Below are 15,160 nucleotides of genomic sequence, written 5' to 3'. Positions count from 1 at the left end.
TAAACAAATATAACCACTCAGCTATCCAACCAATAATTGTTCAATTGATCAAATCTAAACTACAATAAATAAGAAAGTTGATAAAGGATGCAAGAAAATTACCAATCACCACAAATAAATGTTATTCTATCCTGTCTGGATAGATCACGTACAGATTCGTTCAAAAGGTAACAATTGGTCGCTCTATAACACAGAGTGTTTTCAATTCTGGAAGATTGCTTCAATTCACAACCAAAATGCACAATTCCAGTCAACACAGGTCAAGCAATCAAAAGCAGGAACAAACCGAAATGGCTGCCGCCCAGACTTAGTATAAAGTAAAACAACATAAGTGCAGTTCGGGAAGAAACATGGGGAATTAGTGAAGGTGTAGTAAAAACGAAAACTATAATAAAATACAGATATTAACAATTCAAATATAGCCAAAAAGTTAACAATGTACAACTAAAAGAATCAATAGGAACAAAGTGCAAGTATATACATGGAGGGATTTTCACAAACACACAAAGCATTCTAAATGGATCTTACACCGGCCCCCAAAATCCCTCCATATCACACAAGCTACCTTGATGCCTATGGTCATGGTTCATTATGTAGCATATGACACTATAGGAACGAGTAGGACTTACAACAGTACGCCTACTTGACCTACCTACATTAATAACAACAGACTAATTCGAAGCTTCAAGGAGACCTGTTTCACTTGTTCTCTGGTGTTCAACAATAACACTCGTGGTATAGACCTAGTCACTCTTCCCCAAACTCCACCCATGCTGTTGGATGAGGGCCTCGCTGACAATTCACTATTTATCTTCTGCTGAATCGACTGTTGCACAAACTTCCTTAACTCAGAAACTGCCCACAAGAAGCTTGACGCACTGTCACTGTAAATCTCCGGAGGTTTCCTTCTTCTTCCAATACAACGTAATAAGGCCATTATAAATGAATCAGTAATCAAACTACACATCATTTCAATATGTACTGCCCATGTTTGCAAACAAGTAAACACATATCCATACCCTTTGTCTAATGATCTTCCTATGTGTCCTTGTTCTTTAGGACAATGTCTAATTATCATTTCCGTCACTAAGTGTCGACTGGGTGAAATTACTGGATGTTTAAAAGCATTTGGGGAATCTGAGTATCTTAGTCGACCTCCAACGCAGAGTAACCCATCACACATTATCAATGCTAAATCTTTCAGATCATCATGACATATTACTTTACTGCTGTTTTTAAATTCACTAAGTAATTCTCCATACACTTCTCTCTGAACCATCAATAAAATCTTACGCTTGGCAATAACTAGCTCTTTGACCTTTAAACATCCTAGATGAACGGATCCTTCACAACTCGGTAAACGAAGTACCACCAGGAATTCGATGAACCTTCTAAACCAAGTTACAGCTCTGACTAATTTCAACCACTCGGAATAATAAGAGAGACGGGGTGTCATGTTGTACTTTATACTACTCAAGTTAACCACAGCAGTTTTTCTAAACTCACTATCGTCAGAGAATATTTGTGCGGTCTTATTGAAGGCAAAGTTCGCACGAAACGGCGATGATGTGGCACCAAATGCATGAGTTGCCATTTGAAACTCAGATGGTTCACTCGACATGTCCCCCTCCTGCCACCATAGAAATCTTGAAGCTCCTCGACCAGACTCAGGGAACTTCACTTGCATGAACATTTCTTCAACATCTGCAGGGATTGCAACTGTCTCCTTGCGAAAACTTAATAATATGCACATTAACTCAGCGGTGGTATCGGGTTCTTGATAAATCATATCATTTATGGAAACCCCTGCAAACTCGGTGGCATAATCAAGGACCACTCTAAGTTCTTCTGGTTTTTTCATGTTTAGCACTGCATGATGAGGTAAATACCCTCGAGAGCGATAATTAGGCTGCAAATATATTTCAAGGACCCTTTCCGCATAAGTCTTAGTAAAATTACTTTCAATACTTTTGATATACCTGATGTGCAGAGTGACATCCTTCGACAACATACCCTTCAAACTTTGTAATCTACGGTTTCTACTTCATAATTATCCACTTTCATATTTGGATTCTTTTTCCACGGTATAGAAACTACAAAATGACCGTTGTCGAAGCGCGTGCCCCCTTCCACAATCTTAATAGCCACCTTGTCGTCTACTGATAATGATTTATCACTTGAATAAGCATCTGAAAACTCTACATCATAAAGCTCACGTATTTGGTTCTCTAATGACTGTACCTTACTGGTATGGTTAACAACTCTTTTCCTATATTCTGAATATGACGCAGGTCCGAAAACCGTCCACCCCAGCAACGTTTTCACAGCGTACGGGTTCTTCCTTCCACCCAACCGTTGGTCAAACACCCAATGTGCCTCTGGTACGTCGCAACCAATCAACAGTAAAACTTCTTCAGAGTCTAGGCTATCTATTGTCACATCACTTAGATGCGGCCACTTAACTAGGTTGTTCATTGCTGACTTTGTCGGTTTATGACCTGGTATACTTGCTACAATCAGAGCTCCTTCAATCGTAACATGTTCAGATCGATCTGAAGAATATACCTCAAAAGGCGCACTCGTGACCCTCATTGTTCTATTAACGCCCACAGTCTCAACTACCACTGATGCTTGGTCTTCGTTCAGCCCGAGAAACCTCAAACAGTTTGATTTTATCAGTGTCACATCAGAACCGTTGTCCAACAGAGCATAACCCACAATCTCGGCTTTTCGCGATTTCAGCCGTACGGGAATCATGCCTAAACACACTTGACTGATTAGTGATTTAGTATATCCGCAACAATTCGAGATACCAGGTTTATCACTTTCTCTGTGCAACAAAGAATGGTGTTTCTTTTCACAACCATTAACGTTACAACGCTTTGTCAGTTTACATTCATTAACTCTATGTCCTTGTCTAAGACAGACGAAACAGATACCCTTGCTTTTAGCGTGAGACCATCGGTCTTGAACTGTAAGCGATAAGAACTGTGGACATTTATAAATAGCATGGTCGTAGGAACACATGGTGCATTTAGTTTTCGCTGTCGAACTATTCCCTTGCTCCGATTGCACGTGACAGTTCGTCTTTACGTCATGCCCTTTTCGTGAACGATTTGCTAACCGTCCAAATCTACTACAAGCCACTCTCGCACGCGATGCGATAAACTGAGTGAGCTCGTCAAAGGTCGGTTCCCTGTTATCTTCAGTCAATTCGTCCACCCAGTCCGCCTACTGGGTTTGCATAGGTAGAGGCAAGAGTCTCACTATTCTTTCCAAAGTAACTAAGGAATTTAGATCAGAGGCATAATTCATCTGTTCCAAGACCATAGCACAGTTTTCCATTTTAATAGCCAAGTTTGTTAGTTGCTCTCCGTCATTGTAATCAAAATTCACCGCATTGAATAAGTCCTCTAGTGTCTCTCGAGCGATTACATGCACCTGTTCGAACAACCGTTTTAGGATTTCTTTGGCCCTCTTGTAACCAGAAGAGGCTTCCAACATAATACAACCCTCAATGGCTGTTTTCGCTTTACCCTTACAATAATGTATCAAATAAAGCAAGCGTTGACCATCATCCTTGACCCTTGATTCCACATAGGTCTCAAACTCCCTTAAAAACCTCCAATAACCTCTAGGCTGACCGTCGAAATAACTTAACTCAACCTTTGGTAACTCTAGACCTAAGAAAGGCGCCGTGGGCATCACGCTTTTCGCTTGCTTCACGTCTAAACTAAGGTTTTCTATACCATCTGCCATTATATCACAACTAGATTCACTATAATTACAATCGTCCCTATTAGTATATGAACCATGACACATAGAAGCATCATAAGGCATTTGCCTTGATTGAGGGGATCCATCCTTTTGTTCCTCTCTTTTAGCTTCCACGAGCCTTGGACTTAATTTCCTTCGACGATTGTTTGGCATCGCAAGCGAACGACCAAATATCCCCAGAGACAATGATTGAAATCAGCGAAACGAAAGCCAAACGAATTCGACCAAAATATTTGTATAGAACTGTAATATCCAAACTATGGTTTGGACTGCCGGACAGCTGTCTGGATGAGTTAGATACGCGCCCTCGCCCGTTTGAAACCAAAACAAAGTAATTGGGTAAGATGACGGTTCTATAATTTATCATAAATTTAAGTGTACATTATTACCTAAACAAATATAACCACTCAGCTATCCAACCAATAATTGTTCAATTGATCAAATCTAAACTACAATAAATAAGAAAGTTGATAAAGGATGCAAGAAAATTACCAATCACCACAAATAAATGTTATTCTATCCTGTCTGGATAGATCACGTACAGATTCGTTCAAAAGGTAACAATTGGTCGCTCTATAACACAGAGTGTTTTCAATTCTGGAAGATTGCTTCAATTCACAACCAAAATGCACAATTCCAGTCAACACAGGTCAAGCAATCAAAAGCAGGAACAAACCGAAATGGCTGCCGCCCAGACTTAGTATAAAGTAAAACAACATAAGTGCAGTTCGGGAAGAAACATGGGGAATTAGTGAAGGTGTAGTAAAAACGAAAACTATAATAAAATACAGATATTAACAATTCAAATATAGCCAAAAAGTTAACAATGTACAACTAAAAGAATCAATAGGAACAAAGTGCAAGTATATACATGGAGGGATTTTCACAAACACACAAAGCATTCTAAATGGATCTTACAACAAGCACGAACTAATGTGCTATATTTAGAATTCGAAATTGAGCATTCGACAATTAAGAAAGAACCATTAGTTAATTCAACCACCACATTTTTTTTATTAGCGGATGTCCTCTTGAGTGTAATAAATCACTGGATTTTGCGAAAGTTCTAACATGGTGGGCATAATCGTGAACGATATGGTATCGCATGTTTAGTTACCTATTTATCGTCCTACACTACACTAGCCGAAAACTGATGGCTTCCAAGATGGATGGGTATTATGCTTTCTTAGTCCGAGTACCTTTTAATGCTTCCCATGAGAACAAAATCATTCTTATAGTAGGGGGACGTAGTCCAGGATCTTTACCGGATTAGGTTTAAGATGAACACGTTTTTGAACAATGCTGAGGTGAATTTGCAGGACTTACATTTGCCCCTCGTTTTACAGTGAACAAGAGTAATTCGAGACGATAGTGACCAGAGTTATTACATAACAACGGAGAGCAGTAAAAGCAAGAAGCAACTAAGTGGAACCGTCCATTATGGAAAAGTAGAATATGTAGTTGATACACAAAATAAGGAAGTGTAGCGTGGTATCAAGTTCCAGTTGACTATGGACACCACTACAAAGAAACACGTGCCAGATAAATCAGAAGGCGAAGATTGAATGTGACCAGATTTATTCGTTGGCGGTCTCGTGGTATCGAACGAATACCAAGATCGTGCCAAGAAAAGGTACAAACGGAATCGGCAGGAGAAGGTACATGCGAAGTAGGTCACGAACCGCGAAACAGTAATGGAGAGTAATGGTAGCACAAAGTGTCTGTCATTAGCACAGTTAAACAAAAGCACATTAGAACAAGCACAGGTACAATTGACTATAATAATAATTGTTTTCATTAAATCAATCGTGTTCTCGTGATAAAAGTCACTACAGGAGCCCTCCAATGGAAAGGATTTACATTTTCGATAAATAGTGGTTTAAATCGTGGGACTGATCGGCTGACGAGCGATTGTAGGACAGATTGGGGGAACAGGAGAGCGATCATCGATCGTCGAGTTGCCAACGAAGGTCTTTTTCGGAGAACGGTACCAGGAGCGGTGTGCTGTATTTGTTGCTTGAGTCGACATACCACACCAGAGTGGTTCGTATTCAGAATCTGAAGATTGCGTTCGCAGGGAATGCGGACCAGAAGCGCTGCAGGCGTAGGATGAAACCTCGTTGAGCCGAGGAACCAGAAGCGACCATAACGACCAAGTTCGAGACCAAGCGTATGCCAAACATTCGCCAAAGTTGACCGAAGCCGGCGGTACCAGACGGGGATGGTCGGAGGCGTGGGCCCATGATAGGAAAAAAATCAAAAAAGAAGAGTGTAGCATGCATGTAGTATAGGAGTAATCCTACAATGTATCGGTTGTTGACCGTGCTAGTTGCGGAAGCGTACAGGTAACCGTACTCGGCGACCAGAATGTAAGACGGTAGTCTCGTTCATATTTCGCGAGCCTGCAATCTCATCCGAAGTCAAGGGAGGTGTGGTCTGCTGATCTGGTCGTGAGACTGTCGTCTCGTCCATAGATGGTGCAGATGATGCGTGCTGTTGACTGGGACGTGAGAATGAGGTCTCTGATGTATCAAGCGTGGGACCTGAAGATGGCTTGAGGATCCCGCTAGTAGGTTCGATAGGTCTAGCACTGAATATCAGGTTATCAGATAGGGAACTGTCATCGACGTGTGCTGGTTTGAGACGATCAATGCTGACGATCTCGACGCGGCCGTGTCGATCAACCTTGAAGGTCTTTTCGTGACGAGCGATCACGCGACAAGGGCCTTCGTAAGGTTGTTGCAAAGGTTTGCGTACCGAATCTACTCGTGTGAAAACATGTGAACAGGTAGATAACTCTCGAGGGAGAGCGACCTGTCGATGTTGTATTCGAGTTGACACTGGAGGCAGAGTTCGCATAAATGCAGACAGCCGTTGGACGTAGTCTGATTTACCTAAATCAGGTCTGCTCCGTGGTGTGAAGAATTCCCCGGGCAGACGCAATGTCAAGCCGTATACCAGTCCAGCGGCGGAACATTGTATATCTGCGTTCAAGCTCGTTCTGATGCCTAAGAGGACGAGCGGTAAGGTTTCGTACGAGTTGTTGTTTTCGTGTGCTCGAAGAGCACTTTTATGTTGGCGGTGAAACCTTTCAACTAAACCATTTGAAGCTGGGTGGTTGGCGGCAGTGCGTATGCGTTCCGTACCAAGCAGCCGGGTAAGTGAGGAGAATAGTGCGGACTCGAATTGTTGTCCTCGGTCAGTCGTGACAGTCGGGGGACAACCATACAGAGCTATCCATCGTTCTACGAAGCGGTGATCAACTGTCCCCGCCGTAATAGACGTGATGGGAATAGCTTCGGGCCATCTGGTGAAGCGGTCGATGCACGTGAGTATGTGATCATGCCCATGCGATGGTGGCAGTGGTCCTACAATGTCTAAGTGAAAGCGATCGAAGCGAGCATCAGGCTTAGCAAAAGAGCCGAGGGGGGCGGCTACGTGCCTGTGCAATTTTGATCGTTGACATCGTAAGCATTGCTTCACCCACATACAAACATGTCTATTCATGGACGGCCAGACGTATCGTGCAGCGATGAGACGTAATGTAGCTGCGATACCTGGGTGAGAAAATCCATGTAGGGCATCGAATACGAGACGGCGGTAAGCAGAGGGTACGATGGGTCGAGGAAGACCGGTAGAAGTATCACATAAGATGGTGCCTGAAGTCGTGGTTAGTGGTACTTCCTGATACTGAAGGGGCGTAGATTGTGGTGCTTTTGTACAACAGGGATCGTTCGCTTGGGTGGCGGCCATAGCAGGAAGATCGAGCACCAGTAAGGTAACTGCATTCGCTTGGATGCGTAATAGACCATCGGCAACATAGTTCGGCTCGTCTTTGATGTGACGAAGTTCTGTCGTGAGCTGGGAGATATAGTCCAAATGTCTGCACTCTCGTGGTGAGTAGCGGTCAGACTTGGTATGCAAAGCATACGTTAAAGGCTTATGGTCGGTGAATAAGATAAATTGACGTCCTTCTACTGCGTGCCGGAAATGTTTGATGGCGCAGTAAGCTGCTAGCAGTTCGCGACCAAAAGCGCTATATCTCGTCTCCATGGGAGTAAGGCGTCGTGAGGAAAACTCAAGGGGCTGCCAACAACCGGAGATGTTTTGTTGCGTAACGGCTCCCATAGCAAAATCAGAAGCATCAACCGCTATACTAAGCGTGGCTGATGGGTCGAGATGAGGAAGAAGTGTGGCTTTCGCCAGAGCCGTTTTGATCTCTGTGAATGCAATACGCGCAGTGTCGTTCATTTCTAACTTGCGTGAGTTGCCGCGAAGTAAGTCGGTTAGTGGTCGTAACCGTTCTGCCACGTGTGGGATGAAACGACGGTAGAAGTTAACCAAACCGAGAAACGCCTTCAGTTACTTGAGTGAGGACGGCACGTTGTACTCCTTCATTGCTTGCACTTTGTCCTCACAAGGTAAAATACCCTCTTGCTTGATAACGTGACCCAGAAATATTATTTCTCGTTTACCTAACTCGCACTTGTCCGGGTTAACTACTATTCCATTATCCGAAAGGCGTTGGAATAATAGCGTAAGATGTTGATAATGTTCATCTACGTTTGATGATGCGATTAGCAGGTCATCAATATAGACGTGAACAAAATCTAGGTCTCGTACAATGCTATCAATAAACCTTTGAAAAGTTTGAGCAGCCTTCCGTAATCCAAAAGGCATACGTAGAAACTCAAACAGACCGAAAGGAATTTCATACACATAGTTCCCTTTATTATCTTAAGTAGAGTAAGAACAAAGATTGGTGCAGAATAATATGAATTCATTTTATTTCGTTAGGTTCTCATCAGCTGCTTACAACCGAAAATATTTTAAATTCAACATTATTACAGATATTGACGTACTTATGCATAAGAGTGTGATTAAGGATCAATACATGTGTATCATGATGTAGCGAAGATTCAGATAGAGTTAATGAGCTCATAAAATGTTTGATTCGAATAAATAAATAAAGTTAGAGAGGGAAAGTTCTGGAACATTGAAATAGTGATTAGAACTCATGAAAATAGATTAATGGTAATAAAGAAAATATGAATTGAAATCAATCATTTATGTATGATGTAATTTATATTTATTTATTCGAATCAAACATTTTATGAGCTTGTAGTGGCATTGAACAATAATCGCACAATCCACAAAGCTGAACACGAGACTACTCAGAAAATAGATATTCAATATTTAACGCGGATAAATACCTAACGATGGAGAAGGCGCGAAGAATGAATTGAATGGACTGGAGTTGATCGAGTGGCATGGCTCGGCCATGCAGGCGTGGTCTCTGCCGAATGTTACCTCATATCTTCTATTCATATAAAATATATTGTTCTTTCTCTAGCCTAACCTTGTTCTACATCATGTATTGATAATTGATACGATACAGTGAGTTGGTGTAGTCGATGGTGTGACTTCCACGTAAGGTCTCATGGATTAGGCAGTTATATCATGACAAATCTACAAATTTAGGATTAGGTCTATTATTAGAGCAGTACTAATATCATAGTAGACCATAATTCTACATTGGTGAGCCCAACTAAAGAAACGCAACCTATTATTATTAATCCTTATTTCCACTTCAACTTTCTCGATCGATTTTATATTTATGTTAACCCTGTATTCTAATAGTCCTCTGATTAATGCTCACATGCATTATCGTAATGTTATATTGATTAGTCCTCATGACAAACTAGCTCAATCGATAATAAAAACTGGTCGTCTATATTAACTAATTAGCTTTGATGATTTGTTAACAAGCTGTAATAGCATTTACATGCTTCAGCGACATAGTCTTGTTTAAACATCAAACTCTAGCAAATATGACCTGTAAATAGCGTAAATATACATTGACTAACAATGCGATCAAGGACTAAATAGTTATCTGGATCTAATTCTCAGTGTTCCTTCACTTAACACCTCATCCTGTTTTAAACGATGCACTATCCTGTAATATCTTTTCTTCCGACCACTGCCTGCCTAATTTCATATTCTCGAGTTCCATTGCCAAACAACGAGGATGACTACTCCAAAAACATACGGTGAGTTTCAGCTATAAGTTTCCTGCAATCATTTTTAGATGGTTCGTTCAATGACAACCATACAATTATCTGGATTCATTCGATTGTTCTGATCCGAGCGAGTGTCAAAAACCTCAACAGCATCACGACCCTGGAATTAATTGCCATACTGCATGTTTTATTCTGGATGCTTTTGGATCAATACTACTCACGAATGGCGTTATATATTTCGTCCACTGAATAATCTAATTTTCAAAAATAACCCAGGCGAGTTCAACTATTTTACGTAATGATTTTTTTTACTTAACATGTATATGTTTTCCGGTTCCTTTTGCTATATATTTGTGAGTGTCCCTAGGCTGAATGCAGTAACTTCTTATGGAATGTTTATAACGCATCATATTCCTGCCTGAAGTTTCACAAGCAGTCTAAACTTTAAAATTATTTTCTGGTCATGTTCATTATTTTTAAATCGTCATATACGTCAACAACCTGCATGTTAACCTGGCCCATACATACGTCACACTATATCTCCATGTCTTCTAAATTTAGAAATCATCTGGATCGCCTTTAACATTTATCAATAAACCCATCATAGTCGTTGTTGCTAATCGTATTTGGGTTTATGGATTGGTTTATCATATTAGCAGCCTAAAATGCGAACATAGTTTAGATAATTAGATTACAAATTTAAGTACTATCAACTGCACTAGTAAAATAACTAAATCCCTAGGTAGCTGTTGGCTAAACAAACGTTTAGAATCAAAACTCCGTAGCCTACTAGAATTAACACTAAACGAATATTTCTGAATTGAAATTTATAATTAAATTAGGCGTCTCGGATTCTTTAACGTTATAAATTTCTGATAATTTCGAATCACCTAAAGCAACAATACCTATTTTTCCACTGACTAATCCTCATTCAACACTAACTAGTTAAATTTAATAGTTTCAGGATATCGTCATAAAGCATTGTCATAACTTGACAATCACGTAATATGACTGATAAAATTAATGAAACTATTAACGAAATCGGTCAACAAATTGACTTATAATTACCATTAAATGGTGTTGTTTTTCTTTTATCTTCATTCACTACAGATGATTACAGTATGTTTCTCTATCAGTTGCTCACCCAGTAAATATCTCAAAACCTTGTCAGTCTAATTGAAGGTTTAGCGACACAATCATGCATGCAAATAATCAGTATAAGCAGTCGATCAAATCTTCTGCAAACTGAAAACATTAATGTCGAATTTACCCCAACACTGACTAAGGTTCAAGCCATTATCATAGACATGAGTTGGGAGTGTACTCCCCCTGGTTACAACTTATGTTCTCCCTGATAATCACATGAGCATCACTCACTATTAATCGTCTTGTAAAAACTTATTTAGCTAAATACATCTTGCAGCACCACATCACTTCGTAATATGACACATAAGCTTAACTGATTTCAATAACTTAATCACTATATCCCAATTAACTCGTATTTCGCCTTATGATAAACTGCATACTTGCAACTAACTTGTATGCACCATCAACCGGTAGGTATAAATATAAATAAATATTCTATGGCAGATCGGAACATTGAGTCTGAACCATGTCTCATACGAATACAATCATGTTTAACGAATCGCTCTTAGTTATCTGTCCAAAATTCATACAATTATCATTCACGTATTTAAATTTTGTTGTGATAACCATTCATGCGTATTAGTAGTATTACTAAATTCTATCACGGTCAAGTAAAAATGAGGTTGAGGAAATCTCCCCGTAACTAAATAAACCGTATCAAACTAACTGGAACACTAGTTGGAATTCTTCTCCACGGTAATACTTTTGTTCCTTCAGTTAGCCTACTAATACAGATGCAATTGGAATTCAACTCATATGGACAACTTACCGGCATAATCGTTATTTGATTTCATAATTTAAACCAAAACTAATACCAATATTAACATTTCTACAATATTCATTTAATATTTCTAAACACAAAATACTTACTACCTATACGTTAAGTTATTAACCAACGGCTATTAACACGCATCGTTTTATTATTATTATTATTGTAATCCCATTTTTTTATAGCTCAAATAATCTTCACCCAAATTGTCATCTTAAGTGTGTTAAGCATGAAGGCAGATTTTTTTAAAAAAATTATTACATGTATTTCCCGACCAGATGCTGCCGCCTTTTTGATTTATCTCTCAGCTTATCATTACCCGGGGATTCTTCCTAGTCTTGGTAACTTTCGGCGCACGACGAACCCATCCAATTCGGTATCGAACCAACATCACGTTGATTCTGGTGGGAGAGTAGTGTAGTGGCACTGAACAATAACCGCACAATCCACAAAGCTGAACACGAGACTACTCAGAAAATAGATATTCAATATTTAACGCGGATAAATACCTAACGATGGAGAAGGCGCGAAGAATGAATTGAATGGACTGGAGTTGATCGAGTGGCATGGCTCGGCCATGCAGGCGTGGTCTCTGCCGAATGTTACCTCATATCTTCTATTCATATAAAATATATTGTTCTTTCTCTAGCCTAACCTTGTTCTACATCATGTATTGATAATTGATACGATACAGTGAGTTGGTGTAGTCGATGGTGTGACTTCCACGTAAGGTCTCATGGATTAGGCAGTTATATCATGACAAATCTACAAATTTAGGATTAGGTCTATTATTAGAGCAGTACTAATATCATAGTAGACCATAATTCTACAAGCTCATTAACTATATCTGAATCTTCGCTCCATCATGATACACATGTGTTGATCCTTAATCACACTCTTATGTATAAATATGTCAATATCTGTAATAATTTGAATTTCAAATAATTTAGGTTGTAAGCAGCTGATGAGAACCTAACGAAATAAAATGAATTCATATTATTCTGCACCAATCTTTGTTCTTGTTCTATTTAAGACCGATAGGAGTCGTGATAGCAGTTTTTTCGATATCTTCAAGAGCGACTGGGATCTGATGATATGCTCGTACCAGATAGATCTTAGAGAAGATGGTCGTGCCCTTGAGTGATGTCGTGTATGTGGGGGATGGGGTAGCTATCAAAAAGCGTAACCACGTTTAGAGCTCGGTAGTCACCGCATGGTCTCCAACTAACCCTATCCTTTTTGCGCACCATGTGAACAGGAGAGGCCTATGGACTGTGGGAAGGAGGGATAATACCAGTAGCTAGTAAATTGTCAAATTCACGTTTGGCGAAAGCTAATTTGTCCGGTGCCAGTCGGCGAGGTCGTGCCGTGACTGACGGTCCACAGGTGACTATGTGGTGTACCACACGATTGGTCACCGATGGAATCTCCTCGAGTGGTTTAGTTAGTGTGGGGAAGTTCTCGAATAGAGCATGGAATTTATCGTCACGCGAGTAAAAAGTGCCAAGGATTCGGTACACGTACATGGGAGTCTATTAAATTAATACTACTCTAGTCGCTATCCGTCATGTCGAGTATATTATATATTAAAAACTAATATGAAAATATACGACAGAAGTGGATCGATTATCAATAGATTCACCAAATTGACTTCTTTGGGCGATTGGACCAGACGTTGCAGCGTGTTCCAGAATTCGGCTCACCAGTTGCAGCGTGGTGTCGAGTCCCAGTTGACTATGGACACCACTACAAAGAAACACGTGCCAGATAAATCAGAAGGCGAAGATTGAATGTGACCAGATTTATTCGTTGGCGGTCTCGTGGTATCGAACGAATACCAAGATCGTGCCAAGAAAAGGTACAAACGGAATCGGCAGGAGAAGGTACATGCGAAGTAGGTCACGAACCGCGAAACAGTAATGGAGAGTAATGGTAGCACAAAGTGTCTGTCATTAGCACAGTTAAACAAAAGCACATTAGAACAAGCACAGGTACAATTGACTATAATAATAATAATTGTTTTCATTAAATCAATCGTGTTCTCGTGATAAAAGTCACTACGGAAGTAAATACTTTGGGACTGATATTTTAATCCTAATAGTAGGCTATCGGCTAGCTCTTAGTCACCTAGCCTAAGCTTCTACAAGGCCGCTTAATGTCTCATAAGTAAACTCGAAGGCTAAGTATGCTTAATTGGTCTCAGAATATCAATGTGCAGAACCGTCAAGAGTATACCAACAAGTGATTACCAAGTCACTTTCAATGGTGGAAAGAATAATGCCAGAATCTCTCAAAAGACACAAGGTGGATGAAAAATCACCAAGAACAACGTAATCAGTTGGCAGTTTTAGGATTTTGCCCTATAACCCTTTTTTATGTACCAGCATAGCGACACCCATTTTTCAACCAGAGGATAATTTACTTTTTGCTAACAGTCAGTTGGAAAGTGTATCATAAAAGAAGTAAAGAAAATTGACACAATAATTCAGGAATCCGGATTGGATATCATCGAGCCAGAAGAATTCAACCATCTCTGAATCGCAATGATATTTGAGGGGTTCAATCTCCACGTTGTTTAAATATCCGTAGCAATTGATTGGGTAGGTAGAGACTTATCAGAGTCGGAGTATTCAGATAGGGATTCTTTAGTTTCAGTCTGATAACCTCACTATGAAGGCCAGATATTGTTGTTAAAGAATATCGCTCCAGAATAATAACTGAGAAGCATACCCTTTTCCTATTAGGCTAAGTGAAAAATCGGTACTGATTTCCATATCCCCCGTTATATGAGACTTGTAGATTATTCTATATTAACTGTTTTTTTATTCCAAAATACCGTATAGTGTGATCAGTTGTCCGTGTTGTTGAAGAAACCCCACTTGTTTCTGGCGAAAAGATTACCCCTTATGAGCTAATGAGTACTAGAATCCGGCTAGAAAGAGGACCCAATCAGTTTGACAAAAGAACTGGTGAAGAGTGTGCTTACGTTGATTTTTTTCTGTCCTGCAGCATGTAACTCTAAAAATACCAGCATTCTTTTGAGCACAGTTCGCCCTCTTTAGCTTGCATAAGCATAACCTTATGGGACACATATTTACTTTTTTCTGTCACTAATTTTATCTTTATCAACGATTGCAATAGACAATGTAGAGTCACAAAGTAGTTCAGAGTTAAATGAAATTCAGAATTCTTGCGAAACAACAGTTTCTAACCAATCGATTTATCATGTAGCGTGGTGTCGAGTTGAGATTAACTATCAACACTGCTACCAAGAAACACGTGCCAAGTAAATCAGAAGGCGAGGGTTGAACGTAACCAGATTTATTTGGTTGGCGATCTCGTGGTATTGAACGAATACCAAGATCGTGCCAAGGAGTGGTACAAGTGGAAGCAGGAGAAAGGAGTACGTGCGAACAGTACCAAAAACCGCGGAACAATGATAGAAGGT

At 40.0% G+C, this 15,160-nt stretch overlaps 1 protein-coding gene across 1 annotated transcript; it reads right to left on the bottom strand.

The window, feature by feature from the left end:
• Positions 1-1,696: 1,696 nt before the first annotated feature.
• Positions 1,697-4,227, bottom strand: MS3_00000047 (uncharacterized protein). Its single transcript, XM_051207972.1, has one exon. It carries the CDS (start codon positions 3,025-3,027, stop codon positions 2,017-2,019), a length of 1,011 nt encoding a protein of 336 aa, XP_051068945.1. The 5' UTR covers positions 3,028-4,227; the 3' UTR covers positions 1,697-2,016.
• Positions 4,228-15,160: the final 10,933 nt, after the last annotated feature.

This window comes from Schistosoma haematobium, chromosome 3 (genome assembly GCF_000699445.3).
Source record: "Schistosoma haematobium chromosome 3, whole genome shotgun sequence".
NCBI lineage: Eukaryota > Metazoa > Platyhelminthes > Trematoda > Strigeidida > Schistosomatidae > Schistosoma > Schistosoma haematobium.
The sequence above is the reverse complement of the archived record's forward strand: the minus strand, read 5'-3'. Positions and strand labels throughout refer to the sequence as shown.